The following is a 25,215-nucleotide window of genomic DNA, read 5'->3' as shown; positions in this document are numbered from 1 at the left end:
AAATTAAAATGAATAAAAAGGCCCAACAAAGCAGCACTAATATAGAGATTTTATTTAAATTGTATTGAGTTTTTACAGCACATTGCATGTTTGTCACAACGCAACTGCACAGTTTGGATTTTTGGCCACATCATGTCACTTACACCCACAAGAGCTCTGAAAGGAGTATTTGATGAATACATCTGAGCTGAGAGCCCAGAGTCTCTCTCCAAGGCCATGCAGTATGTTCACTGATGGGACAGTCCCTCAAAACAGCCACACAAAAGTAGACAGATAGAGTCTCCTCAAATGTTACCAGTCTTACTCCCCCTGAAAATGGGCAGAGTGAAGTGCAATGAAAGTCAATTTAATTAAAAAGCCACTCGCAACTGGCAGTAAATTTTAATGATTGAGAAAATGCTTAGGAGAATTTTACATATCAGAGACAAGGAATAGTTTGTTACTTTTTCAGTGATCTCAGGAATTTCCCAGACACAAATCTCCATTATTCAACTCCATTTAAACAAAAAAAAAAGTTCTGCTAGGCTGACCTAAATACGCCAAAACTTTTTAGGTTACATCCATGACAAGTATAAAAGCACAGATGCTTCTCTGTAGGACTGAAGAAAAGGTCAGGACAAGTAACAATTCTTGTTCTAAATGCAGATCCTAGTTATTTTCAAATGAATTTTTTTTTTTTCTAGGAAGCAACATGAAAGTAGCAGTTAGACAGACAGCTACCATAGTTTTAAAACAGGGTAAGTAAGCCTAAGTGTAATTTACCTTTTATACACCAATGGATTAAGGAAAATGTATAAAGGAAATACTAGTGGTTTCATTACAGGTCAAGGAGACTATATCTGTCCCAACCAAAGTACATGGCTATGTCACTGTATCTTTTGGTTAAGTGCCACTGGTACATATTAAGATGAAACAAAACAAAACAACAACGAAAAAAACCAATGTTTGGTCCAAATGGACACATTTTCTCTCCCAATTTTGGTATCAAGGCTTTATTCTCTTCTGTTTGGGTTCCATTGTTAAGTGCACAGAAATAGACAGCAGCATTTGTACTGAAACCCTCACATACCAAACAGCATATTCTAGGAGGTAAAAACCAAATGCTAAATTCTACCCTCAAGGTGTCAAGTGTTCAGGATAAGAAGCAGTGTGACCCAGAGGAGGCAGCAGCCAAGGGAAAGACAACATGAGGGAAGTGGGCAATGGAACAACAACAAAAAGAAAACCATTGTTTTATTTTCATGCCAGGAGAGGATCAAGGTGTAACTCCTGTGTTAGCACCAGGACAACTAGGAAAAGTCAGGCGCAAAGGGCGGGCACAATCAGCAAATATTTGACAAGGATCATTTCTGCTTTTCCCTTCTCATTCTTCACAGTGCATACCTTAAGAGCTGCCACTGAGTAACAGAGACTACTGCCTTCACAGCTCAAAATAACTGACTTTTGCCAGAACCGAACATCAGCAGAGTTTTCCTCTGCTCCCAAAAATGTCTCACTCCTTAGAACTGTCCCTCTAAACTGAGTATTCACTGATGCTGGCTGATGAGCCAAGTGAAAAAATACAGCAAAACCTCCACTTGCTGAACCAGTCTTTAAACCAAACTCCACAGAAAGACAGAACTACTGCAACTAGAGGGAGTGCCTCTAAAACTGAGCCTTCATGCACAGACACAGAGCACAGAGGAACAGGTTATAGTTCATTTCAAATAGGATAGAATTCCTATCTTATATACTAGAATCTGCTTTTTTCCAGGTGGAGGAGAGATGGATCTGTTTATCACTTGGAGTTTGGTTATACATATGTCTCTCTATTGCTGTTTGGGGCACATCATCAGGCAGTATCTATGAAATCATCATCTTGTGACCCCCAGGAGAAAAGCGGGAGTCACCAACTCAACATTAAGCTTCCAGACTCTGGGTCTGGATCCAGGACCATTACCCCAAGGTGAGGGTCTCACCAGTAGAAGACCTCCTGCCAAATTGGAATTCCTCTGCTCCAGTCTCATGGTACCAAGGAGGATTTCTCAAGATGGTATCTTTGAGCTCTGTGATTTCATGACCCACACCAAGGAACCTTCAAAGCTACACCTGAAGCAGATCCTCCCTTCAAACCTGCTAAAATTGGACAGGTCATCTCCTCTGGCATTCAGCTGGAAGCTGTAGCAATGGGTTTCTTCAGATGTTGGCTCATGAGTTCCCTGGCACGAGATACTTGGATGTGTTCGTAACATGAGTTACAGACGAGAACTGGGTCATAGAGTTGTTGATCAGGAATGGGCAACTTCAGGTGGCAGCAGCCAGCACAAAACACATTCCCACAATTTCTGCCAAAGCACAAAGAGGGAAGAGTTCATCAGAAATGCCCATATACTGAGAACGAATAATACTCGAAAAGGCCTTACGTGAGTAAATAAAGAGAAAAGTTGGGCGAAAACAAAAAATCGTCCCTATAAAGACATCTCCATTTTCAGATTAACTCAACTTAGCTCATATACATGTACGTCGCTGTGTTATGAGCCATAAAGAATCCTACAGAATATCTTACCTGCAATGGTGTCTTCGTTTGGCCAACCAGAATTCACAGTCACAGTTATAGCAATGTGATGCCATATGGTCTGGAACCCAGCGAGTCACCTAACAGAAGGCACAAAGAAAAATTCCAGGTCCTTGTCAACCAAGTGGAAGAGCAACACTGCAACAAGGAAAGCATCTCAGGAGAAAACAACAAGGTCTGTCTTTATAGTTGGCCACTACTTGCCTAAGAAGACAGTCATCTAGGAGAGAGCTCCGTGTATAGCATGTCACTCATCTCTGAGAAATATGAGAACTCAGTGCCTCACGTAAGTATGCATTTGCCTGCACATACCTCAGTCTCTTTCTTATCAACAGGTTCCCAGCTTGCTTCTGAAAGGCAGTCCTCACTGTGATCAGAGCCAAAATCTTCTGTATCACTGCCATCTGACTCCTTCAAACATGTCTGAAGAAAAGGCAAAGATATCAACACCATCTTCACCATCACTAACCTTTATTGTTTACTATGCATCAGGTACTATTCTAATTACATTACATGCATGTACTTCTTTAATTCCTCCCAAGAAGCTTATGATGTATACTATTATTATTATCATCCCTATTTTACAAATAAGGAAACTAAGCATTGAGAAAGTCAAGAGATAGTAAGTAGTAAGCCTGGAATTTAAACCTACTACAGTTGACCCTTGAACCACGCAGGTTTGAATTGCATGGGTCCACTTGTATGCAGGTATTTTTCAAGAAATACAGTATAGGACTATGTATTTTTTCTTTCTTACGATCTCCTTAGTAACATTTTCTTTTCTCCAGCTTACTTACTGTAAGAACACAGCATACAGTACATCTAACATACAAAATGTATGTTAGTTGACTGTTTATATTATCAGTAATGCTTCTGGTCAACAGTAGCTATTAGTAGTTAAGTTTTGAGGGCTCAAAAGTTGTAAGTGGATTTTTGACTGCACGAGGGGCCGGCACCCTTCACCCTGCATTGTTCAAGGGTCACCTATACTTTGGCTTCAGACCCATGCTCTTAACCAATATGCTTTATCACAGCGTGGAAATATTTCTCATTATATTCTAAACCAGGGACTCACAAACTATGGCCCAGAGGCCAAATCTAGCCCACTGCCTGTTTTTGTAAATCAAGTTTTATTGGAAGACAGCCACACTCATTTATTTATGTATTGTCTATGGCTGTTTTTGTATTGTAACAGCTGACCATCCCATCCCAGCAAGCAGACAACAGGCAAGTGGGGATGTCTTAACAGGAGGAAGGGAAGTGCCTGTGTTCATGACAGGATACTGTGGCCAAGAAGCTGACTCCTAGAAGCTCCCCAAGAACTGTGTCCCCAAACTGGAGGACTCCCAACACAGCGAAGCCTAGACAGTCCTCACCATCTCTCACTTGGGCTATTCCAAAACATATTAACCAGCCTCCCAACGTGGGTTTCAACTGCCTCGTCCACTTGACACACTACTGCTAGAATAATATTCTTAAAATACAAATCTGATTATGATAGTGGCCAAAAATGGTGCTGCCTTGAGGGTAGAATCCAAGCAAGAAGGGATCTCCAGCTGACCTTTCCAAACCCTGTCTACTTCTCTAATATTAGCTCCCACGTCACTACCCAACTCCCTCCCGCATGGCCCCAGCACACCTGTACATGCACGTGGACACACACAAACACACACCCTACCCCTTTGTTCAAGCCATCCCATTGGAGTACTTATTGCCTTCATGCTTTTGAGAATGGTATTTCCTTTTCACTGTCTACCTAGAATATGACAAATTCTTCAGCACTCAGCTCAAACATTATCTTCTCAGGAAAGCCTTCACTCCACCCCGGACCCCAACACCTGATGCTTCCTTCCACGGTAACACTTAAGACCATCATTCTGGTTGTCTGCTTATCTCTCCCAATACACCGTGAGCCCCTTGGAGAGTGGAGACTATGTCCTTCATCCTACAGCCCAACCACCTAACACGGTGGCACACAGCAAGTACCCAATGAATAAATGTTGACCGGATAGAAGGCTGGATGGATAGAATAAACGACTGGATGGATAGCAGCGGTGAATACTTACAAAATCATCCTCATAGTCCATGGGGGGCTCTGCTGGAGGGGCACAGCAGTGACGGATGTCCAGCCTCATCTGAAGCTCACGCACTTGTCGACGTAGCTGCTCCACCTCTTGCTTGTACCCTGCTTCAATTTGCCGTAATCTATGTTGGATCACATCCGTGGGAAAGGGGAGTCCATCATCATCCAGGTAGAGCGGAGGCACTGGAGAAGGGCAGCTCAGTGGAACAGGCTTTGTGCTGGAGACCTGCTTTGGATGACCGGACAACCACATCCGGTTATTTTTTCCTCCTGGACCAGTACAGTGTCCATTGGAATGACTAGAACAGACTGGTGACTTCACCCCTTCTCTCTGAGCCCACTGGCCCCCAAAGCAGGGCCCTGTTGCCCGCACCTGCTTGTTGCTTGACCTCTTGCTACAACAGCCATAGGAAAGCAGCCGCCGAGGGGTGGTCTCCCCACTTGGGAATGAAGTCACCATTCCTTGGAAGCTGTCCCAGTTGGATCCTAAAAAAGAGAATTCACTGATCTGGCTCTGAGAAATTGGCTTTCGGGCCAATTCCAGTGGCACTTTCCCAAAGCGAGGATTTTCCAGTAACGGCCCATTCCTATTATTCCCTCTTTTGCCAGCGTATTCCTCCTTATGAATCAGATCTGGCACAGAACTGGGCTGTTCCTGGTGGGAGATGCTTGCCACAGACCCCGGGGGATCTTGGCTGAGGAAGTCAGTGCTTGGCTCTGGAGGAGTCTGGCAGGTAGCACTCGGTGGGTTGCAAAGGGTGCCCAGACTGTGATCTGGAGCACATCTGGAGGGCACACCTAGCATGGAATCCAGCAGGGCCCGTTGGGGGGCACCTGTCAAGGAGTCCTGGGAAGACTCAGGAAAATCACAAACTCCATGACACTTGTTGGAACCAACTTCAGAGAGTGCATGGACAGCTGCTTTTTCAGGACAAGGTTCAGGTGGCTGCTCCGTGCCATCTAAAGTCCTGCTCAGCTCACTGTGGGCAGGAGGGTCTGGAGCTGGTGCCTTAGTCTCTTCCAGGACTTTGATCTCAGGATCAGAGATGTTGCTCTTCATCTCCTGAGGCACTGCAGTACTAAGCAGTTTGTAACTTGGAGAACAGCTTCTGTGACTCTTGAAGGGTTTATTGCTCAAGTAGTCTTTCTGGCTGCTGGGCAGAGGGGAAGGAAGACCCATTTCTCCTGCAGTCTGCTGAGGACCTCCTGCCCCAGATTCCACGAAGGTCTCGGATTCCTCAGGATTGCTATGCCAGGGCTCCAGGCCTACTCTGGCCTCCTGACAGTGGTTATTGAGGTTCGGGTCACTGGATGTGCGAGTCAGGGGGCTGCTTGTATCGCAGGCAGAAAGCAGATCATCCATAGATCTGGTTTTAGGTAATCTGGAATGACAAACACAACACCTCCTGGTCAGTAAATGGGAGCCACCTCCAATATATAGAATCAGACCATCAAAGCCAGAGTTCATAAGAAATAACATTTAAGATTACAAATAACCGATGTTCACTACAACAAGTCTAGTGTGCAAAAAGTGAAGGACATGAACTCTGTCCTCCAGAATCCAGGATCTGTCCCCAGCTTTTATCGGTCCTCACCCTACAGTCTCCCTGGGCAATCTCAGCCACTCCCATGATTTCAATGCCTTCTATGCTGATGCCTTCTAAACCTACTATGCCAGCCAGCCAGCCAGGACTATACCTGAGTCTCAAACCTAATGTCCAACTGCTTCTATCATACACGGTAAAACAGAAGGAAAACAATTTTGGAGCTAGATGATATTGGTTCTGATACTGATTAGCCATATGACTACAAGTAAGTTATTTAGCCTTTCAGACATGTGCTTTCTTCCTCTATAAAATGATCATCGTAAATTATACCTTATAGAGATGCTATGAGGATTCAAACTATAGGCAGACAACAAACTTTTTTTCTTTTTTAAAGATTTATTTATTTATTTGACAGAGAGAGACACAGCGAGAGAGGGAACACAAGCAGGGGGAGTAGGAGAGGGAGAAGTAGGCTTCCCACAGAACAGGGAGCCCGATGTGGGGCTCGATGCCACGACCCTGGGGTCATGACCTGAGCCAAAGGCAGATGCTTAACAACTGAGCCACCCAGGCGCCCCAGACAACAAGAAACTTACTAAGACTACACTCACAACTTGTCATTTTTACTACTTTCCTTATTATAAATGATCCCTTCATCACAGTAGAAACCAACTCAGTCTTTTACAACCACATAGCAGCAGCGCGTGCCTTGGAGTCCTAAGTCACCATGGAAACTTCCCCAAGTATAAAGCACTCAGGAGTTCTAGAGGCATTCGTGCACACCAAATGGGTAACAGACATTTTCAAGAATGTCTGATTTTTAACACATTTCAAAAGTCCTTAGAGCAATGAAAACTTCAGGGAAACTTGCCAGGAAACAGTGGAGACTTCACCAGACTCCTATTTTCAGATGCCTCAGTCAGTCCAGCTCATGCAGAAAAATTCCTCAAAGGTTGAATTAAAATACGGCTGATTTTTTTTTAAGTGTTTGGTTTTTGAAATGTACTGTGTTTTTTAAAGATTTTTATGTGTGATTTTACTTTTGTGATCAATTTTGATTTTTATTTTGTTCTGTTTTGTGGTATAAAATTCCAGGAAGGCAATAACAGTGGTTGTGATCACAGTCTCTAGGGTCCCATAGCCTGGGCTCGAATCCCAGCTTGGTGATTTTTTAACTATGCGACTTAACTTCTCTAAGCCTCAGTTCCCTCATCTATCAGAGAAATGTAATAGTACCTCTTAAAGCCGTCATGAAGATTAAACAAAATCCATTTCAAAGCACGTTGCTCAGTACTTCCCATATTGTTGCACTTACTGTTTACTTATTTATCTCCTGCTTTGAAAGTGCTCTGAGGGCAGCACTGTGTCTTATTTGAATCCCCAGCACCAGCCAATCAAACAATTTGAGAAATAAATAAATGAGCTTAAAATCTAAGATCAAGTGTCCACTGCTAGGTACCAACTGAATGCAACAGACCAGTGGGGTTCAATATTTGGTGTACATTAGGAGTTCCTACAGATCTTCTAGATATACAGACAACCAGGCCCATCTAAGACCTATGAATGAGAATGGCCAAGAGTGAGAACCAGGCACCTATATTTTTAAAAAGTACCACAGCTAACTTTTGTCTTTTTTTTCCTTTTTTTGTTTTACTTTTTTATTACGGAAACTTTCAAATACAAAAGTGGACGAGTATGAAGATCTCCCATGTACTCTTGACCCAAATTCAACAGTATCAACAGTCTCCTATCTTCCACAGCTGATTCCTACCTGCACAAAAGATTTAATCAATAATGCTGGTTAAGGGGCACCTGGGTGACTCAGTTAAGCTTCCGACTCTTGGTTTCAGCTCAGGTCATGTCAGCGTCCTGGGATCAAGCCCTGGGTTGGGCTCTGCCCTCAGCGAGGAGTCAGCTTGAGATTCTCTCCCTCTCCCTCTGCCCCTCCCCCTGCTCACCTGTGCGCTCTCTCTCTCTCTCTTTTTTTTTTTTATAAGATTTTATTTATTTATTTGACAGAGACAGCGAGAGCAGGAACACAAGCAGGGGGAGTGGGAGAGGGAGAAGCAGGCTTCCCGCTGAGCAGGGAGCCCGATGTGGGACTCGATCCCAGGACTCTGGGATCATGACCTGAGCCGAAGGCAGCCGCTTAATGACTGAGCCACCCAGGCGCCCTCTCTCTCTCTTTCAAATAAATAAGTAAAATCTTTTATAATAGTAATAATAATGCTGGTAGAGACAATAATGACTGAGGAGTCTAGAACAAAGACAATTCATCCTGCTAGGGTGGTCAGGGAAGACTACACAGAAAGGGTAGGATTTGAGCTGGGTGTAGCAGAATGTGTTGAATTCAATGGAAAAAGAGAAAAGAGCTCAGGGCATTTTTGATCTAGGGAAAGGTAGAACCAAAGGTAAGTCAGGTCAGGTATTTAAAAAAGCATTTTTATTTGCATACTACTTGGTCCTCCAAATCCAACTCTCCATCTTGAATTGCCTATAGTATACCTTCTCTTTGCTAATATTTCAATCCCAACCTGCCTGTATCTCCTCCTCCGGCCCAGACTGATTCTTCTCAACTTCCCAATGTCTTTGGGTTGGTACCAATATCCACCTAGTTTTTAAGCTCAAAGACTTGGGACCTGTCTTTGACAGGTCCTCTCTACTCTTCACTTCTACCTTCCCACAGTCACTCCATAGTCTGCTAATGACTTCTCTACAAAGTTTCTGATTTTAATCCTTTCTCTTTTCCAAACTCCCCTCTTCATATCTGAATTACAATAGTGTTGACTGATCTCTGTGCTTCCAACTACCCACCTCACTGACTCATTCTCCAAAAATCCTGTTGTCACCAGGTCACAATGACTTCCTACAATGACTTACTATTGACAACTGAATCTAAATAAACTCAGGATAATGTTTATTTTATATTTTTTAATATGTAGGGTTTTTTTGTTTTGTTTTGTTTTTTTAAAGATTGTATTTATTTTTGAGAGAGAGAGAGCACAAGTGGGGGAGAAGGGCAGAGGGGGAGCCTCTTGTTTGTTCATTTAAGCATTTACTAAAGCACATATTATGTGCCAGGCCGAGCCAGATGCTAGAGACACAAAAAAGCCAAGGCTCCTGCCTGGTCTTTCATGAAAACTTCTCTAAGTAAACAGTCACCAAATGATCCCTTTTTAACTTCTCATTTCTCCCAATAGCTTTGAACTACACACATTCTTATTTGCTTAGATGCTAACTTAGAACTGATCTCTAGCTGTCCATGTCTGTCTTATTATAGCTTTTAAAAAGTATCTTAAATGGGATCAATATCTTCTCTTTGGTATAGCCCACAAACCTGTACAGTACTAGGCAGCTAGTAGGTATTAAAGAAACATTAACTGAATTGAAAAATCAGATATTAGGGGCACTTGGGTGGCTCAGTCAGTTAAGCATCCGACTTCAGCTCGGGTCTTGATCTTGGGGTCCTGGGATTAAGCCCTGCATCAGACTCCCTGCTCAGTGGGGAGTCTGCTTCTCCCTCTCCTTCTGCCCTTCCCTTCACTCATGCTTGCTCTCCCTCTCAAATAAATAAAACCTTTTTTAATTTTTTTAAAAGATTTTATTTATTTATTTGACAGAGAGAGAGCACAAGCAGGGGGAGAGGTAGAGGGAAAGGGAGAAGCAGGCTCCCTGCTGAGCAGGGAGTCCAACACGGGGCTTGATCCCAGGACCCGGGGATCGTGACCTGAGCCCAAGGCAGAGAAGTTTAACCAACTGAGCCACCCAAGCACCCCAATAAATAAAATCTTGAAAGAAAAGAAAAGAAAGATTAGATATTTAAGGCAGTGATTATTAAATGGGTGATAGAACTTAACTGAGAATTTGATAAGTTCTGGGCCCTCTCCCTGGAGAAGTAAACTTATGAACCTATACCCAAATTCTGAATAGTATGGGGAAGGAAGAAAATCACAGAATTCCTGAAACCTATCCATGGGCCCCTGACCATGGACTCAAGACCCTAAAACCGATAATTTAGGGTGGTAGGATTTTTTTTTTTCCTTTATAATATTCAACTAATAATTTAAGTTATATTTTAACTTTAAGAATCCTCCACCAATAAACAAAGATCAAAATTTTGAAATGTACATATCCTTTGAACCCAACATTTTCATTTCTAGGAAATAATCTGGCAAAAATATTAGCACAAATGCAAAGATAACACATATAAGGTAATACTACTGAATGGTACACTTAAATGGTGTACAGATGGTAAATGTGTGTATTTTACCCACAATTGTTTTAAAAAACATATACATAGTTAAGAATGTTAATTAAAGCACTCCCAATAACAATTAAAAAAAAAAAAAAATCACCTAAATGACCAATAGGAAACTGGTTATATAAGTTATGATACACTCTAATTTTGGACTCTTATATGTGTCACTAATCAATAAAACAGCTTTAGGGGCGCCTGGGTGGCTCAGTCGTTGGGAGTCTGCCTTTGGCTCAGGTCACGGTCCCAGGGTCCTGGGATCGAACCCCGCATCGGGCTCCCTGCTCGGCGGGAGGCCTGCTTCTCCCTCTCCCACTCCCCCTGCTTGTGTTCCCTCTCTCGCTATGTCTCTCTCTGTCAGGTAAATAAATAAAATCTTTTAAAAAATAAATAAAACAGCTTTATATGTGCCTTAGAGGGGTGACAGCCTAATACAACATGGGAAAAACAACTTGCAAAAGAGTATGCAAAATATTCTGTTTTTGCATCTTAAAAAATGTTTTTTTAAGAAATCAAGAGTCGGAAGCTTAACCGACTGAGCCACCCAGGCGCCCCAAAAATGTTTCTATATGAGATTGTGACGTGTGGCTATATCTATATAGAAATAAACATCTGGAAGGACAGGCACCAGAGTGTTAGCAGTGGACACCTGTGGGAGACAAGGGTCTGAGAGGTAGGACTTTCATTTTCTACTTTTACACTGTTTGACTTTTTTTTAACTAGGAACATGCAATACTCTTATAATGTAACTAACATCCATTCTACTTCCCCCAAGTACTTAGCCAGAAGATAACTTTAACTTTTATGTCTGCCTTTATTTTTTTTTTTTTTTTTTAAAGATTTTATTTATTTATTTGAGACAGAGAGAATGAGAGAGAGAGAGCGAGCACATGAGAGGGGGGAGGGTCAGAGGGAGAAGCAGACCCCCGCTGAGCAGGGAGCCCGATGCGGGACTCGATCCCGGGACTCCAGGATCATGACCTGAGCCGAAGGCAGTCGCCTAACCAACTGAGCCACCCAGGCGCCCTATGTCTGCCTTTAAATGCTGGCCTTTTTCTGAGGGAGAATGGGAAGGCCATCCATCTTCTGGGAACCCACTTCCCTGAGAATCAGATGCTTCCAGAAGCTATTGCTGCATATAGCAAAGGTCACTACTAAGATAGCAAGTGCCCCAAGGTCTTCTATCAGTGAACATACATCAAGACCATTCCCACAAACCTTCCTGAACTAGTCCTTTCTGTTCTTTTCCCCTCTCCCCTGCTTGACTATGTCACATGGGGTGACAGCAGCTCCAGGAAAGAAGGTAACCCATCTTATCTTAAGAGAGGACCTTGAAAACACACAGAGTGCACTCCAGGTTAGCTACAAGTCGTGAGCCAAGTTTCTCCTTCAACTGAGTCAAGAAGTTGCTTTTAAATATCTTATGAAAGCTGGAGAACATGAGGCGAGGCACAAGGCAATCGCTGCCTTCCCGGCAGAGAGGAGAGAGCAAGGAGGACTCTTCGTACCTGTCCAGAGAGCGGCCCGAAAACTCCTGGCTCTGAGCCACCGGGGAAAGGTAAAGGTCCATGGTCTCCTCCCCGAGCGGACATGGAGATGATGCTGGCAAATAAACAGCTGTCCAGAGGTGCAGGGCCCGGACGTGACACACAGGATGCAGGACCTAGGGAAGCGGCCCCATACCAGGGTTTTGTGAGCTGTTCCAGGTCCCTCTTCCTTCTCTCAGCCCAACGTTCCCCCCACTACTCAGCCCATTCTCCCTGTAGGTCTCCAAGTAGCACATACAGGACAAGGGTGGGGACTTACCATGTCGGAGCCAGGTGTGTAGAGGAAGTTATGGAAGTTCTTATTGCCAGCTCGCAGGAGAGCCCACACAGAGCAGGTCCGCTTGTAGATGTTGCGCTTCTCTCGCTCACAGGGGTTGTTGGCCAGGAACGTGCCATAGAGGCAGGAGTACGTGTGCTGCACCAGCTTGACCTGGAGGGCCGAGACAGTTGGCACCTGGGAGCCTCGGCCACCTGCCCCCCCGCCCCTGGTCACAGGCTTTAGGACTTACCAGGAATGCTTCATTAAACTCAAACAGGCAGGGAAACTGCTTGAGCAGCTGATGAACAGAATCAAGCCACTGGAGGAACACCGGGCATTGCTCATTTTGGTCCTCTGCATTCTCCTGGTGGCCGCAGCGATCTCCAAACTTGTGCCCAAAATCTAGCCAGTCAGACTCTACTAAAACTTGGAAGCCCTACAGAAAAGAGAGTCCAAGCATAGGGCCTTTCTGGAAAGGCTAGTGTGCTACTACTCCCCAGGGGATGCCCGAAGCACGGAGCTGGCAACTTCAGAGAAGAGCAGAACTGACCCTAGAAGGGGACTCAAAGCCACCAATGTCCTCTACTCAAAGATCCCCAAGACAGATCCAGAGGGCGCAATACCTTCCCCACCCCCCTTTCTCTCTGGTCTTTCCCACCCAACCCCACTCAGTACCTCCAGCGTCCTGTAATATGGGTCCAGTAGTATCTTGGCCAGGGCTACGATCTGTGGCGTCCGGTCCCAGCCATCCGAGCAGTGCACCAACACGGGCCGGCCTTCCCGGTCCACGGTATTAGCCACGAGCACGGCTGCCTTGAGCATCACCGACAAGTGCTGCAGCCATTTGGTGCTCTCCAGGGCCGACAACCAGCTACACGAGAGCAGAAATCAAGTCCATCACCAAGGGCGCTGAGGCTCCACCGGTCTCTCCGCCACCCACGGCCAGCCACACCGAATGAAGTCCCCAGTGAGGGCTGAAGCCAAGGGGTCCAGGCTGTGGCCTTTCTGCCAGGAGCTATCTGGCAGGAAGGTAAAGAAGACAAGACCCGAGGCACACAAGAGACTCAGGACCAAGGGAGGAACAGGAAGCATCGCGTGCACGTTTAGCCATCCTTCCCCCAGTTCTCTGTGTTCTTTACATAGGACATCGGATCCAAACCAAAGGAACCCGGTGTACTGTGGCCGTTCCAAAGTGCTGGCTGAGGAGCAGAAGATGTGCTCTTGGAACTGGCCCGCTGCACCAGGCCCTCGGGTCTCCCATACCTCCACACTTCCCATCTCCCCAGCTCATCTTCTAAGAACTAGAAGAACGGGGTGAAGGACAAGACGAGGGAGGACGGAATGGGGGCAGGCAGGGACCACCTACTTGCTGGGATCCGGCATCTGGCTACACACAGCCCGGAGGTACTGGAAGCTGTTCCGGATGGCATGGATGTTGGCCATTCCCATGAACACAACCTCACAGTTGGGGTAGTATTCTGTAGACATAAAGATGAGGGTGGAGCCTAAGAGCGTGTCCTAGAAACAGGCATCCAGGACAAGAGTGGTCCCTGTGGACCAGGTTTCCCAGGCTGGGCGGACCACTCCGCTCTGGATGCTTGGGGGCCATATGTTAACAGTAGTAACGAGGATATGAATGACAAGTGATTGTCATAGTACTACTAGTAATGACAACATATAGTAAACTCTCAATATACAGTGGCTGCTCTAGGTCAATAATTTTTGTTATCATCCCCATTTTACAGATAAGACAATAAAATTTGGACAGATGCAGCAAATGAGCCATCGCTAGCTAAGTGGAAGAGTCCTAATTCCAAGCCAAGTTTGTTTGGCTCTTTCCACTACACAAGCTGCCCCCAGGCCCCTCCCCACCGAAGCCACCCAGAGCACAGAGCAGCTACGGGGTGGGGGGCGGGTAACAGTCATACCTTCGCACTCACAGCCTCCACCCTTGGCCCGGTTGGCCACTGCCGCCGTGTAGGATCGAGCGTCCAGGATCAGCAGCTTCTGGGGGGCCGCTGTGCTCTCCACTCCAGAGCATGCAGTCAAGGAGGAATCTAAACACAGCAGGGAGAAGACCCTGGGTCAGCCAGCCCAGCGTCAGCCTACCCTGGGACACTCTCTTTCAGCAGAGAAGAACATACAACTGGAGATTCCTGCCCGCCCACAGCCTCCCAAAGGGCAGGGACCCCGGCACCCTGTGTGTTGTCTTCTTCCTGTCCTCTCATGGGGGGGGGGGCATGCTCCCTGAAAGCCAAGGAGGCCAAGGTGGGGACTCTCCAGGGGGTCAGCACCACCCGCAACACCTTACCGAAGTCAGTGTCACATCCCTCGCTGGCATCACTATTCCCAGTGCTGAGGGAGCCCCCAGTGGCCCTTGTCCCCGGGTCCAGGGCACAGGCTTTGGCGATGGACGTGACCAGGTACTCATCATCGGCATTGCGCCAGCCCCACCAGCTGATCTCCGGCTGGCTGCAGCGGGCGATTGCAGCCCCGTTGCGCAGGTGTCTGACGAGACGGAAGTAACCATCATGCCCTTGCCGTCTGCAGCCCCCAGCGGCCCCCCAGGCCTACCACCAGAGCCGACCGGGGCTACCCATTCACCCAGGCTGTGATACTAGCAACTAAAAGCCCTTGACATATCTAGAGGGCTCTACAGTTTACAAAGCGCTGTCACACACATTTCTCAAACGGTCTCTGTGTTCCCAAGGTGACCTTGGCTTCTTGAATCTGCACAGCACCTGCTCCAAGTACAGATCCCAGCAAGAGAACAAGCCTAAGCCCATAGCAGAACAACTCCTAACCTCATAGCTGCTATCTCACTCTATTTTAGCTACAATGTTCTAGTGCAGGGGATCGGCAGGCTTTTTCAGTAAAGAAACAAACAATACATGTTCAGCTTTACATGTCACAGCCTGTCTCTGTCACACATTCTTCTTTCTTTTTGGGTTTAAAAAAAAAAAAAAAGCAACCGTTTAAGAATGTAAAAATCATTCATAGCGCTGGGCTGTACATAAAACAGGCTGCAGGCTGGATTTGGTTCACCGGGCCATAGTTTGCCATCCCTGTTCTAATGCAACAATTTACACACACAACATTGTACACACATTGATGCAACATTTTACACACACGCACGCACACATGCACACACACACACACATCCTCCGAAAAAGTAAAGTGAATGTATTCTCCAAAAGCCTCATCTTTAGAAGAAAAGAGCTAAGGCAGTTTTTGATTGGAAATTATTTCATTTCCTGCAGGTGTCAATTCCCAGCCAACCAGGCACAATCTCCACTTTTGACTCCGTCCTTCTTGCAAAACAAGTGTCCTCCCTGCTTCCTGTCCCCTACTGCTCACCTATACACAACCACGGGGATCCGCTTCCAGGAGCGGAAGGAAGCCACATTCTCCAGCTCTTTGTCTGTGATCCACACAGGAACCAGCAGCTTCTGGGGGTAACTGGGGCACAATCTGTGAAGAGACCAGATGGGGTCACCAAGAGTGATCTAAGGCCTGTGACAACAAGATCCCCAGGGGTGGCTTTGTGGGAAGAGAGACCAGGAGGCCTCCTCTGTCACAGAACCAGGGGCTCGGCCCAGCGAGGTCGGAGTCTGGATTGGTATTTGGGTTCTCCACCCCCTGCCCTCTCACTTGTAGTTGCTGTTGATGTGGGAGACTCTCCAGACATTCTGCAGATCAAAGCCCATCCTCGTGAGCTCAGCCTCCTGCCGACATCGTATGTGCTCTCCTGCAACACAGCCCCCGTGCCTGCCCGTCAGCCTCCAAGGGCGCCATGTCCGTGGGCGGAGGAGGGCTAAGAACCAAGAGATAGGAAGTCTCCCAAATAAAACAGCCTGGCCTTACCTGGCTGACACAGGTGGGTATGCTGGTCCTCCTCTGTCAGCCCCAGGCACCAGGCATGGTAGGCGAAGGCAAAGAGGTCTTCAGGCTTGGCAGGTCTCGCGGTGGCCCGGCTTAGCCGTGACAGCCACTCTTGGCACTGCTTGAAAGTGGAGAAGTGGCACCTGCCAGGCGAGAAGCCACAGACTGAGACAAGAGACAGGTGTGCCTTGTGGCCATAAGGGTCAAAAACAAGGCCACAGGAAGGATGTGGGGAGGAGAGGCTTTAAAGCAGGAGGGAAAGCATGGGGACCCTGGGGAGGACCAGGGACACTGGCCAAGAGAACTTATCTTTGTGACAATTGTCTTCCCAAGAACTCTAGTCCTTGGGACATACTTATCCCTTCGAATGGAGACCTACCACTTCTTACATCAAATCTAAACTCTACCACATGTCCCTGAATGTCCTGGTACTCCATGTTCTCTCACGACTCCTGCTGAAGGCAGGAGTCCTGTTCACACCATTCCTGTGTCTTTGTTTCTTCACTTCCTCTTGATAACGCCTCCTCTCGGCCAAGCCACATCCTACTGACACTTGGAAAACAGTTCTGGTCCCCCATCTTCTTTGAAGCCTTCCCAGCCCACCCAATTTTACAGACCCCTTCCTCTCTCAGTCTTAATATGCTTAGAGTATTAAACAGTTTTCCCACAGCATATTGCCACTGTTAAGTCTTCCTTCAGCAACTAGACCTCAACCTCCTTGAAGGGAAGGCCAGTGTGGATTCTCCTTCTGAATCCCTACAGACCTGAGCACATGACAGATTCTAAACTGAACACTCTTTTAATGATCCTTGGAGTCATTCCAGATTCCTCTTTCGCTCATATCCAATCTGTCAGCAAATCCTGTCATCTCTCCCTTCAAAAATCTGAACGTTTCCCGCCATTTTGGCCACTGCCACCCCAGCCAGGCCACCATGCTCTCTCACTTGGCTCACTACAAGAGCTTCTTAACCAATCCCTCCGCTTCTGCCCTTGCCTTTTCGCCTGACCCCCTCCCATCTATTCTCAATAGAGCAGCCAGAGCGATTCTATAAAACATTAGATCATATCTCTCCTTTGCTCAAAACCCTGCAGTGGTTTCTCATTTCCCTCAAAGTAAAAGCCAATCATTATGACACTCTGACACCCCCCTTACCTCTCAGCTCTTATATCCCACTACCCTCACCCATGTGCACTCCACTCCAGCTACACTGGCCTCTTGGCTATTCTTCCAATATGCCAGGTACAATACCCACCTCAGGGCCTTTGCACTCACTGTTCTCTCTGTCTGGCACCCTCTTCACTCAAATATCCACATGGTCACTTTCTTCAGGTCTTGACTCAAATGTCACCTTTTCAATGCAACCTTCTCTGACCCTATTGTTTAGAGCTACAACCTTCACCCCCATAGCACTCCATATCCCCTTTCCCTGCTTTTTCACCTTTACATTTACTATCATTTAACACATTTTACTCATTATTTACTGCTGGTAACTACCCATTGGAATATAAGCTCCATGAGGGCAGGGAATTCTTTCTACTAGTTCCCTGCTGTATCCCCTGTGCTTATAACAGTCTGCCATAGAGTGGAGTGCTCAATAAATATATGTTAAGTGAGCTAATAAATGAACCCACCATCATGTGAGCTCTACATGCCAATCCTAGGTGCCTTCACTACCCTATTTAATCCCTATGACAATTCCATGAGCTATGCATTATCCCATTTTTTCAGGTCAAGATACTGTGGGTCAGGAAACTGACCTCCCAACCGACAGAGGGTTTCTACCTTTTCTTCCTCATGGGGAAAGTGAGACAATATTTTTCCTTCTTGCTCCAGAGAAACCCTGCATCAGAGACGTCTGGGCAAGACTAGGGCCAGAGGACCTGAGTGTAGCCCCACTGTTCTCACCTCACCACCTTGGAGTCCTTGCAGGCAATGTGCAACTGGAACATATCACGGCTCTCCACACTGTCAATCATCCGGAGGGGGACCTTTAAAGGAAGGGCAAACTAAAGCTCAGATCCCCACCCCAGCCTAGATGGGGATGTATCCAATACAAGGAAGGAAGCCGATATTCACTGAGGGCCAGTTATGTGCCTGGTAACTGTGCGGGGTCCTCTACCTATGTGACCTTAAAGAATAATCACAAGAACCCTGCAAAGCAGATATTTTCACACCAAATTATTCCGAAGGAAACTGAGCCTCAGTTGGGTGGCTTAACCAAGGCCACACAGTTGGTAAGCGGCACTCTTCCCAACAATGCCACTGTGCCCCTTAGAAGGGTCAGCAACAGAGTAAGGGAAGGAAGAATAAGAGAGAGGCAGGAGGACAGACCCACAGCCAGGAGAAGGAGGCAGGAAAACAAAAAGTTAGCGAGAAAAAGAAAGGAACCCCAACTCTTTGGAGACATGATCAAGTCCAGCGCTGGAGCAATCCCACCTCGAACCAGGCAGGGATTCTGCCTTGGGTGCGGGAGAACAAGACACGAACTCACGTTGATGACAGAATCTTTGAACTTGATATGCAGCCGGTAGTTGGAGATGGCAATGAGGGCATCGGCTGCCCGGCCCAAGAACTCCACTCCCTCACCCTGCAGCACTGTAAAGGGCACCTGTCGAGGGACAGAGGAACCCTCAGTCCAGAAGTGAGTCATCCCTCCATTGCCCTCCCCAACCCCGACCTGTGGGATTCCCTCGGGAAAAGCTGGGCCAAGGCGAAACAGCAGAGTCTTCTCCACGGTAGCAGCACCAGGCAACGGCCACACAGGAAAGCTGCCCTTCCTTCCCTGGGGCCAAAGGCTCCGTAGCGCGCGCACACACAGATTCCCCTCCCTCTGGAGACCCGGAAACAGGAAGCCAAAGCCCCAGGACTAGATCCCCTTGGAGATGCTGTTTGTAGGGGAGGGAAGGAAAGGTCTTTTTAACTGGGCAGAGAGCTCCCCCACCCTGGGCCCCCAACTCCTCCTTACCTGCAGGTTCTCCTCCTCTTTCACTAGTTCCTTGGGGGGGAACAGATCCTTGGCTTGGATGTACTCCAGGCTGGGGGGCCCCTCCTCACCCTGTGGGGAAAGCCTCAGCCCTAAGTCACCAGGCTCCGCTTGGCCCAGCAGACCTCATTCTGCTCCCCTCCCTCAATAAACCTGCACAGACCCCCTACACACTTATAAAGGTTTGGTCACCAGAGGAAGGAAAAGGGGCCTGACTTGGTGGGAGGGGAGAAGTGGAGGGGGTGCTCAAGCCTAGTCAGCCTAAGGGAAGAGTAAGGTCCGAAGAGGAACTGGGAGTCTGCACTCCTCGAAGAGCAGCAGAACCAAATAGAACCAATATTTCCCAAATGGAGGAAGAGAGAAAACTAAGAAAAAGAGAGAAAACAATGTGAGGGTAAGACAGAAGTGGGAACGGGAGGTGCTGCCCTGAGAAAGAGGAACCAGGTGTGGCAGCTGGATATGGGGACAGGAGGGAAAGCGGGCCCCTAAAGCCACAGACACTTCAGTCTGGTAGGTGAAGGAGACAAAGAGAAGTGGTTTGGGGGATTCAGTCCCATGCCTCTAGAGGGCCTTCAGGGATGCTTTCAAAAGGAGGATGTGTTTTGGAGCTGAGCTTATCTTCCAGTTAGGCCCACACTGCTCAAGAGCCTCCCCCCGCCCCCCTCCACCTACCAAGCAACCTGCCCTGCCTGCTGATAAGAGGGGAATTCCTAAGGAGAAGTAACTCCTCTCCCAACTACCAGGGAGGGGTGAAGAGGGGATCCACGGGTCTGGGAGAAACCAGGAGACTCAAGGAAGGCCAGGGGAGAGAGAGAGAGGAGGCCTGGCAGCCACCCACGGGGGGTGGGGGTGGGGGTAAGGAGGGGAGGGGTGGGAACATCTGAGAGGACAGATGGGGGAAGCTGGGAAGGAGCATTAAGCCAGAGGGGGGGAGGAGGGAAGGAGGGGAGGACTGGGAATGATGCAGAGGTACGGAGCCCTGCAGAGGCAGGGAAGATGGAGAAGAGAGGCTGTCTGGGGGACAGTCAAGGAGAAAAGACTGGCGTGTCAGGTGAGGTATGGAGTGGTGGAAGGGGGAGGGGAGTGGAGCCAGGGAAACAGCTCAGACATCCTGTGCTCCCCGACTGGCCCCGTAACATCCCAGACCAGCCACATCCCACATCCCCAAGCAAGGATGCTGCGGGTGGGACCAAGATGGAGAGGCGGAGGTAAAAGGATGTACCCCTGCAGGGCGGGGCCTGGAGATCTGCAGTCAAGGGCAGTGGCTGCGGGGCCAAGATGGGTCACAGAATTTCCAGCCCCCGCTTTCCATAATCCCCGGCCCCCGAAGATGAAAGCAAGTCCACGAAGGAAAAGGGACCCCCCCTTCCCCTGCCAGGGGCCACGAGAAGGGGGATGGGCTAAAATTCGGAATCGCCAAGGGCTGGCCCTGGGCGGGGCTGCGGGTGCAGCAAGCACTGGGACCCCCGGGCCCCCGCAGGCCAGGCTAACACTTACGAAGCAGCTGAGCATGGAGCAGGAGACGCGGGCGGTCAGGCTCATGGTCGCGGGCGGTCTGGGCCAGCGCACATGTCCCCGGAGCCGCTGCGCTGCCCGCCAGAGCCGGGCGCCCGCCGCATCCCGGCTGCGGGGCCCGCCAGGTGCAGCCGCGGCGACCAGGAGGCGAGCGCGCTGGCGGCGGGGCCTCGGCTCGGCTCCCGCGCGCCTCTTCCCTCCTGTCCACAATGGAGCGAGCCCGGCTCCGCCCTCCGGCACGAGCGCGGAAGGGAGGGGAGCCGGACGAGGGGAGCGCCCGGGGCCGCGCGAGGAGGGGCGTGGGGGGCGGATCCTCTCGGCCCCGCCCACGGCTCCAGGCTCCTCCCTCCTCGCGGCCCCTCGGCGGCGTGCGAGGGCGTCCTCAGGGGACGTGTGGGGGCTTTCGCAGTCTGGGCTGCGGGACTGCCCCCAGACCGCGTGAGAGGGTGAGGCAAGCCCTCCTACATCTTTTCATTTCCCATATTCTCAGGTGAGCCGGCCCACACCCCTCTTTTCACCCTCTGTCCCCATGCTCTCCCCACTGAGTTCCCCCAGTGCCTGTCCTGAATTCCCAAGATAAAGCCCACCTACGGTTTCAAGGCTTCCTCTTTTCCCTAAAACCACCACCCGCCAAACCCCTGTCCACCAGTGTCCTCCAATCCCTGACGTCACTAAATCGCACTCCCTTTTTTTGCCCCTTAGAACAGACACTGGTCTATGCCAGGTTGGTCACACCACACTCCTGAAAGGGAAGTTCTCTAAGTGTTTTTATTCCATGGCCCCTGCCCAACCCTACTCCTTCAGCTCCATCTCCCTTTGTTTCACATCCTCTGAAGTCTGGATAAGAAAGTCCTTCTTGGAGAAGAATTTTTTAGGCTGGGAAAGAGAAGACTGGAACTACAGACCACAAAAGCTATGCAAAAACAAAGAGTAGGGTATGGAGGGAGTTGGGTAGAGGGCCAAGGAATAAGGAACAGTGAGGCTCAACGTGTCATCAAGAATCACAGAAGTTGCTGGTCAGAACCCCACACTTCCTGTGCCTGGTAACTTGCAGAAACCAGGGCTTTGGTTTTGCTTTGGGGGTGGGGGGGGGAAATAGGAGAAAACCTGACATTGTATTAAGCATCTACTATGAGCCAGACAGGTTTCAAACATTATCTCACTAAAACCTTTCTTTTTTTTTTTTTTAAGATTTTATTTATTTATTTGACAGAGAGAGAGAGGGAACACAAGCAGGGGGAGTGGGAGAGGGAGAAGCAGGCTTCCTGCAGAGCAGGGAGCCTGATGCGGGGCTCGATCCCAGGACCCCGGGATCATGACCTGAGCCAAAGCAGACGCCTAACGACTGAGCCACCCAGGCGCCCCTCACTAAAACCTTTCAACTCTCCAAGAATTAACCTGTTTTGCTGGTGAGAGGTCAGGCTTAGAAAGAAAATATGCGAGTTACCTAAGCTATTTAAATGGTGGTGCTAGGATTCAAAAATAGACTCGGCTAACTCTGAAGCCCATGGTCCTTTCGGAAAGTCACAGAAGAAAAAAGGAAGGGGGCTATTAGTGGGTGGGGACCAAGACCAGCAGGCTTTCTAGGAAGAGACCAGAACCACATACCCACATGCCTGCGGAGGGAAGGAGAGGTCCTCTCACCAACTGAATTCCTTAACCTGCACAGGGGACACTTGAAGAAACTGAAAAGATACAGCCAGAGCAAGGGCCTGCAACTCTCCGCTCTCTTTTCATCTCACTGCCTCCTCCTCCGAGTTCTCCGGGGTTAGGTAAGGGGTTCCCTGAACGTGAGATGAGAGAAGGGCATTTCCAGTTAATGGAAGGTATACAGGATCATTATCACCCCCACCCCCATTCCCTGCGCAACCCAGTGATATTCGGGACCCCTTGAGGCTGCTCTCCTGCTATATATCCAGTCAGCTATGAGTGCAGGAGCTTAAAAGACAGCAGCATCTTAGAGCTGGAGAAGCCCCACCATTTCGGTGGAGTCACTCCTGATACAGCACCCACAATATTCGAGGGGCCCACTAGGAAATGCAAGGATCTTGAGATAAAGGAGGCCTGGTTTTTCAGACCAGAACAGAGAGCTTCCACCAGGGACCCAAGAAAAGCAAGAGAAGGGCCATTATGAAAGGCTAAGAGAGCCAGTGGTAGTATAGGGAAGGCATGGCATACATAGCATGTGCAGGAAAAGACTTCTAGAGGCTTCCTGTATATTGGCTGATGTTTTGCAATCTAAAGAAACCCTAATTTATTTCCAGGAGAGATGAACCTGTTTAGAGGCTGAACAGAGTAGCATGGAGCTCAAGGTCCAGGAGAGGTAGGGCAGCTTCACAGAGAAAGACAGAAGGATTATAGAAAACACAATGGTCTGAGGAAAGAGAGAATACTCACCATTCTACTGTGGTGAGGGTCCTGGCTGTCTGCTTCTTACTGTAAAAAGACAGAAACAAGATTAAAGAGCACCATTAACATTACCTTAGAATCAGCAAATGCCACACATCTGCTCCTAACCTCTACAGCGAATTTCACAGAGAATCCGGCCTCTCCACAAGTCCCCGTGCTAGACAGAGGCAATGTGAGCTACGTGGGGAGAAAGCAACAAGTGATTCTGCAGGGCATGGAGTTGGCCACAAAGTTCTGGAGCAGGAATGAGTGTCATCCAAGATTATTCAGCAGAACTCAAGGGTCCCGATTCCCAGACCAGAAAGAGAAGAACACTCCAAACACTGTTCTTTTTGGGAAAGCAAAAGAACTGCCAACTCTGAAAAGAGAGGCTGCCCAACCAGGACTTAACTTCTGGCCCTGGAGGGACATGAATCCACAGGAACGCTCTGCCAGCCTCTAAGTCTGGGAGTAGCACCCACCTGACCTGTTTACTGGGGGCAGAGTCCAGAGCAGAGGACAAGAGGGAGGGGACCACAACCTGTGAGCAGAATGCCTTCTGGCAGCAGGACTGAATAGATCTGCTGAAAGTATTTGGCACCAAGTGGGATGCAGGTTTGTGGGAGGAGGCCACAGAACAGGGACAATTAGGCCACCCCAGGCCTCAGAGTCAGTACCTGTCAAATGGGCCCAAGCAACAGAAATTCAGGATGGGCCTCCTTGGCCCACTTCGGGAGCCAGGCCCAGGTTTTACTGACACTTTCTTTCATGCCTGCTATCCGAGCTCAGGAGCAGTCCAGCAGTGCCCTGCGGAAGGCCGCGGGGATAAAAGCCTCCATCTGTGGTCCTGCCAGCCTCCCTGATCACAGCCCACCCGTCCTCACGGGGGAGCCAGCAAGAGGCAAGCCAGAGGTGCTGCCTCACCGCCCACTGGCACGCAGCCTCAGGGAAATGGAGGGAGGGAAGGAGGAACAAGGACCAGGGCTGGGATGCCCAGGGCTCCCGGACCAAGGGGATCTGGCCCCGGGCCGGGGAGGGGGGGGGGGGAGGCGGGCCAGTCTGGCAGGAGAGCCCAGGTGTCCAGGTTCTAGAGGCGGAGCCTAAAGATTCGGAGGCGGGGCCCAGAATGACAGAGGGCGGGGCCCATGAAAGCCGGAGGGGCTGGGGCGGGGCGGGGCAAGACGTGGTCGTTGCGGTTCCCAGACTAGCAGTGCACGGGGCACGGTGACTCACCCAGGCGGCGTCCGCCCGACCCTCCGAGGCCGCGCTCTCACCACTTCCGTCTCCCCCAGCTGCCGAGGCCGCGCAGCTTCGACCCCACCACGGTGCCTCTTTCCCCAGCCAATCGTATCTCCGGTCTGTGCCCGCCCTGGCCAATAGCCACACCAAGTCCCGCCCTGCCCCCACCACGCAGCCGCCGCCCTCACTCTTCACTCCGCTCATTGGTCAAGTGGGGCAGACGCCCTCCCAGCCTTCAGCCTATCGGGTGCCGAAAGACAAGACAGTACCTGGAGGGAGGAGGCACGGCCCCGAAGAGGAGGCTCGGCCAATGGGAAATCACAGCGCGTCCCTGCGGCAGCCAATGAGAGAGCAATAAAAGGGGGGCTGCTGGATGAGGCTCCAGGGGCCGGAAGTGGGGGTGGCTGTCGCCTACTGGTAGCGCAATTGGAGGCGGAGCCTTGTAGGGGCACAGGCCTTACAGCCACTTCCGGCGACGACCACGCCTTGGGTGTAGTTCTCAAATAGATCCCCGGTGGCACCTTAGTTTGTCCATTTCCAGTTTTTGGTTTCGCTGCGGTTATCTCGTCCCAAACCCGGAAAGGGAGAAAAGACCCCGCAGGCTAAGAGAGGAGGGAGGCCTGGGCGCGACGTTCTGTCTTCCGTCTTCTCCGACTGGAGGCGGGAGTATCCTCTCTTCTGCGTCGTGACGGGTTCCTCCGACCCTTACTTTGCATCAGCGAACCGACCGTGCCGTCCTTCAGGACCTGCATGGTGCCGTCAGTCCCGAGTAAAGATCTCTCACTTGAGAGATATGAAATCTGGATCTCAGATTGCCACTAGCTAGCGGCGACCTCCTGGTCTGTAAAGAGAGTGGGAACAGGGCTCACCCAGCTCTTTGCTCCTCCCTTCCTCTCTCCCCTCTGGGAAGCCAGAGTAGGCAGCATGGCGGAGGGTGGCCGCTGGAGGTCGCCATGGCCCAG

At 49.3% G+C, this 25,215-nt stretch overlaps 1 protein-coding gene across 7 annotated transcripts; it reads right to left on the bottom strand.

Moving 5' to 3' along the window:
• Positions 1-35: 35 nt before the first annotated feature.
• On the bottom strand, positions 36-24,564 carry MTMR4 (myotubularin related protein 4). Of its 7 annotated transcripts, none has more exons than XM_064582960.1 (20): positions 24,523-24,564; positions 23,024-23,062; positions 20,609-22,410; positions 19,094-19,183; positions 18,620-18,736; positions 18,034-18,116; positions 16,110-16,270; positions 15,897-15,993; positions 15,603-15,716; positions 14,557-14,753; positions 14,174-14,302; positions 13,612-13,723; positions 12,921-13,116; positions 12,496-12,681; positions 12,246-12,416; positions 11,948-12,102; positions 4,621-6,019; positions 2,867-2,977; positions 2,546-2,634; positions 36-2,324 (listed from the first exon to the last, which is right to left on the bottom strand). In XM_064582960.1, exons 3-20 carry the CDS (start codon positions 20,651-20,653, stop codon positions 2,147-2,149), a joined length of 3,630 nt encoding a protein of 1,209 aa, XP_064439030.1. In that variant the 5' UTR covers positions 20,654-22,410; positions 23,024-23,062; positions 24,523-24,564; the 3' UTR covers positions 36-2,146. The 7 variants fall into 7 exon arrangements, with proteins under 7 accessions (XP_064439030.1, XP_054366881.1, XP_064439031.1 ...); XM_054510906.2 differs by lacking the exon at positions 24,523-24,564 and adding an exon at positions 24,248-24,380; XM_064582961.1 differs by lacking the exon at positions 24,523-24,564 and adding an exon at positions 24,248-24,380 and having other exon boundaries at positions 22,235-22,410.
• Between the last annotated feature and the right edge of the window lie 651 nt (positions 24,565-25,215).

This window comes from Mirounga angustirostris, unplaced genomic scaffold (genome assembly GCF_029215605.1).
Source record: "Mirounga angustirostris isolate CCGP_5_RB_7025 unplaced genomic scaffold, mMirAng1.0.hap1 SCAF_17, whole genome shotgun sequence".
Lineage (NCBI taxonomy): Eukaryota > Metazoa > Chordata > Mammalia > Carnivora > Phocidae > Mirounga > Mirounga angustirostris.
Note: the sequence above shows the minus strand (reverse complement) of the source record. Positions and strands in the feature narration are given on the sequence as shown.

Coding starts and splice junctions, on each gene's coding strand:
- MTMR4 (XM_064582960.1), bottom strand. CDS start 20,653: ATGAGCCTGACCGCCCGCGTCTCCTGCTCCATGCTCAGCTGCTTC. Junction 14,754..15,602: donor ATCCCCGTGGTTGTGTATAG/GTGAGCAGTAGG, acceptor CCGTCTCGTCAG/ACACCTGCGCAACGGGGCTG. Junction 12,682..12,920: donor CATATTACAGGACGCTGGAG/GTACTGAGTGGG, acceptor TCTTTTCTGTAG/GGCTTCCAAGTTTTAGTAGA.